This window comes from Paramormyrops kingsleyae, chromosome 17, assembly GCF_048594095.1.
Source record: "Paramormyrops kingsleyae isolate MSU_618 chromosome 17, PKINGS_0.4, whole genome shotgun sequence".
Lineage (NCBI taxonomy): Eukaryota > Metazoa > Chordata > Actinopteri > Osteoglossiformes > Mormyridae > Paramormyrops > Paramormyrops kingsleyae.
The window spans coordinates 17,882,701-17,886,545 of record NC_132813.1 but is presented as its reverse complement, the minus strand read 5'-3'; the positions used below and the strand labels follow the sequence as shown (position 1 = coordinate 17,886,545).

General features: G+C 45.4%; 1 protein-coding gene across 1 annotated transcript; it reads right to left on the bottom strand.

The window, feature by feature from the left end:
* Positions 1-1,226: 1,226 nt before the first annotated feature.
* kcne4 (potassium voltage-gated channel, Isk-related family, member 4) lies at positions 1,227-2,475 on the bottom strand. Its single transcript, XM_023845191.2, has 2 exons — positions 2,355-2,475; positions 1,227-2,136 (listed from the first exon to the last, which is right to left on the bottom strand). Exon 2 carries the CDS (start codon positions 2,133-2,135, stop codon positions 1,596-1,598), a length of 540 nt encoding a protein of 179 aa, XP_023700959.1. The 5' UTR covers position 2,136; positions 2,355-2,475; the 3' UTR covers positions 1,227-1,595.
* Positions 2,476-3,845: the final 1,370 nt, after the last annotated feature.

The following is a 3,845-nucleotide window of genomic DNA, read 5'->3' as shown; positions in this document are numbered from 1 at the left end:
ACGATCGGCATGGGCACAGCAAACGTTGTGCGCTGTTGGAGGTAAATCGTGTGGTCTGTCTTCTAGACACGGGGATCAGTGATGGCCTGGTCTCCGTGGTAACAGCTGTGGCAGAGCTCTGCAGCGTAAATTCCACCCAGCAGGGAGCGATCGACCGAATCTGACCTCCTGAATGAGAGTCATTGAGGGGCGACCTTTGGTCTGAATCTTCCTTTTGACGCTGGAGAAATCCCCCCAGGCCCTGGACTGCAGGGCCTGTCCTGGGGGAGACGCTGAGCTGTGCTGGGGGGGGGGGGGGGGCTACGTGGGGAGACATGACACAATCGAACTCATCACCGTTCCACTGCTCTAGTGCGTTTGGGAACCGGACTCGAAGTCAAGCGCAGTCTGCGTTCACACTCGTTAATGTGCTGAGTATTTCTCTCCCCTCGCTCTCTCACACACACACACCCACCCACATGTACACATACACGAGCATGCACACACACACACACACACGCTCATACACAAGCATACATATGTACACACAGACACACACATGTACAAAGACACACACGTGTGTGTGCACACATGATCACACGTATACACACACCATTGTGCAAAATTGTTGAGCAATTTGTTGTTTGTAAAGGGGATGGTTATATAGCACATCACAGCAGCGAGAAGAAGCTCGTATCGATGATACTGTGGTCACGTTGTTGATTGAGTATTGTATTTCAACTTCACTAAATGCTAATTGTAAGGGGAAATTAATGAAACGTCTGTATAGGTTACTTAAATTGCGGATATAGACAAATATTTTTTCAACAAATAACAAGGTTGAATTGGTCAAATAAAAAAGGAAAATAAACATCTCAATTTAAGATGAGTATTACTATATGAGGACAAATTTTGTCACACGATTTTGAGTTTGTAATTTGTTCACCAACTTGCAATAACCACCAATATCAAATAATAAAGCACAGATAATTAAACTGCATAGAGAAAAATTCTCGGCCACAGTCATACAAGAATGAAGTTATCGAATCTAGATGCAGTTGCATGAGATTCTGAACGGCGATCACTGTGGCGGAACGGACTTACTGTGTTTCATCAATGCATGGCGGCTCTCATTACGCTATCGGCTACTGCGGTTCTTACTGTACAGGCACAGCTGTACATGACTGCCCCCTACTGGAAGGTCTTCGACCAAATGCAGGATCCGGTAAATAAAAACACATGGGGCATAGATTTGGATGATTTATTAAACATAGAGAAAGTGAATTCAATTAACGTTTATAAATAAATGAATAAAATTAACATATTTACAAAACCTCTTAATTTACTCTATATACACACACAATACGAAAACAGGCGTGTTAATAGGCCTACAGGGGGAAAAAAACACATGGTGCACATCTAAAAAAAAAAAAATCTATTTCACCAGAAAAACTAGTATAAGGGTTCAAGTGGGTTCCAGGCGCGTCGCAGCAGTCAGAAATACTCGGCTGATTCCCCGTCTCCTATGACCGTGTCCGCTTCCCATCAGCTCCAGATCTGTTTCTGATGCCCGTGAGACAGCGGCGCTTCTGGGGGCGGCTCACCGTCCTCCACCATCACGAAGCCGCTTTGAGGTTTTCCTCGCTGCCGGGCGGCGCCGTCTTCACCACCTCCTCGGCCACCTCCTCTGGGCTGTCGGATTCCTCCTCGATGGCGAAGTGCACGTCGGCGGAGGAGCAAAGGGAGCTGACGCTGCTTTGCTCCATGGTACACAGCGCACAAGACAGCGGAACGGGGAGCCGGCCGTCGCACCCGTGTCCCTTGAAAGGAAGCGACACCTGGACGGACCTCAGGCCTGAGATGGTGGGCAGGGTGAGGCTGGGTTTCTTCTGCAGGGCGCCCCATTCGCGCTGCTCCTCTTCGTGCAGCAGTCTGGTGAACACGTTGGACTTCTTCTTCTCCCTCCTTTTGGAGCGCACGTAGCCCAGCATGATTCCGAAGAGAAAGACCCCGTAGAAAGACATGACTATTAAAATGTACAGATACTCATTGCCGCTCCCTCTGCCGGGGGTGCTTGCGGTGGATCTGCCGGTTTGCTGTGGGGGCACGGAGAGGGCCGGGGAGGTGTTGTTGAGAACGATGTCCATCGTCAGCATTCTGTTTCCAACATGAATAAAATATAACAAAGTTATAACAGATTCATTTGCCGTAATAAAGTTTGGATGCTCTTCTGTAGGCCGAGTTATTATATCTCATCCAAGATTACGCAACAAGTATCATAGTTGGGGAGATTATAACCAAGTCTTGTGTACATTGTTGTTTTTAAAGATTTTGAGAAAAAAAGTTACTGATGTTACAAAAGGCGGGATTCTTACCGGTAAGAGGCTTTGCTGAAGATCCGACGGTTCCACACTGCAGATCGGCTCGCTGGCTGAACGGCTGTCGTGTGAGCCGAAGCCGCAGCTGGGTCCCTTTAAGTAGCTCTGGGGCGACGGGGTGTCACGGATGACGCGGAAAAGTTTGAGCTAAAAAACTGCAGTTCTTAGGACGGGAGAAGGGGAACACGGTCCGGAAACCCAGCGCTGGGTTCTCACAAACCTTACAAGTCTCATATTACTACAAGAGTATCTCTATTATTAATGACAGAAATAATAATAACAACAACAAAACTAATACTACCACTATTATAATGTGGTCACTGGTGTTTTGGTGATCATTATTATCGTTATTATTAATATTAACCTATTAATAAACAGTACGCGGAAACAAACAGCATTTCTTCAGGTCGAAATTTATAATATTAAAATACTGAAAGTGTCTTCAAGTATGACCTCCTGAGATCCCACCCATTCATTTATGTCCATTGTATTGGACATTTTATCTTTGCATCTATCTTTTCACTGATGTTAGGAAACGTATTTATTCCTGTTGTGCACTAAAGAGGACATGCTGTGAAATTAAAAATAAATTTGAAAAAATTGTAAGATGTCTTATTTGTCTTTGGAGGAAATAACCTAAAATTGAAGGACACTTTTTTTCCTTGGGTCTCACGTCACGCCACGTTAATGATATCATGCCAACCCTTGGCAGAGTTGACGCCCAGATTCTAGTTTGTGAACCAGGCAGGATACCACTCAGAAGTACGAGATGGAGGGGGGGGGGGGGGGGGGGGGGAGGTGAGCTGGACCCCAAGTCAGAGGGACTGTATTAAATTGCACCCCTCGAAGTTTGTACAATACTAATGCAATTAGCAAAATCAGTCACACTATGAAAGGCTACCAAATAAACCCCATTTTATTCATAATACTGTAACTATAGGCCTATAGTTTCACAGACATATTGTTGCTCTTTTCCCTGATTTGTACGAAATTGCTAAAAAAATAATATTAAGCCAATCTTTTATCGTTATTTATTATATATCGTTATGGTTGTGCCTTAGCGTTGAATGGTTCTTTTTGGATGGCAGGAGGGCAGAGGTGGAACATGGACACACAATTTTTGTTGGTGGGGAGCCGGGGGGGCTCATTCAGGACACCGTATACAAACGAGTACAGCCACTGATAGATGTGTATAATGAAATACTGAGACTTTTCCCAGACTTGTTTCTAATCCCCCGTTATCCGTATGATCTCATTCAGCTGCTGTGGACAAACACGTAACCGTGACCAGCTAATAAAGTTCCCGGGAGACCCTGCACTGTAAAGAAGTCAGGAGTCCAATAAGCGAACATCACCAAGCCAATTAGACCAGGAGGTCTTTCAAGCAGACTGTCACTGTCAGCTAAGCAGTAATAACGCAAATACGCGTTATAGAAATCACGCCCTCGGCTCCTCTAATGCTGAAGCAACAACACGCCAAAAGTAACC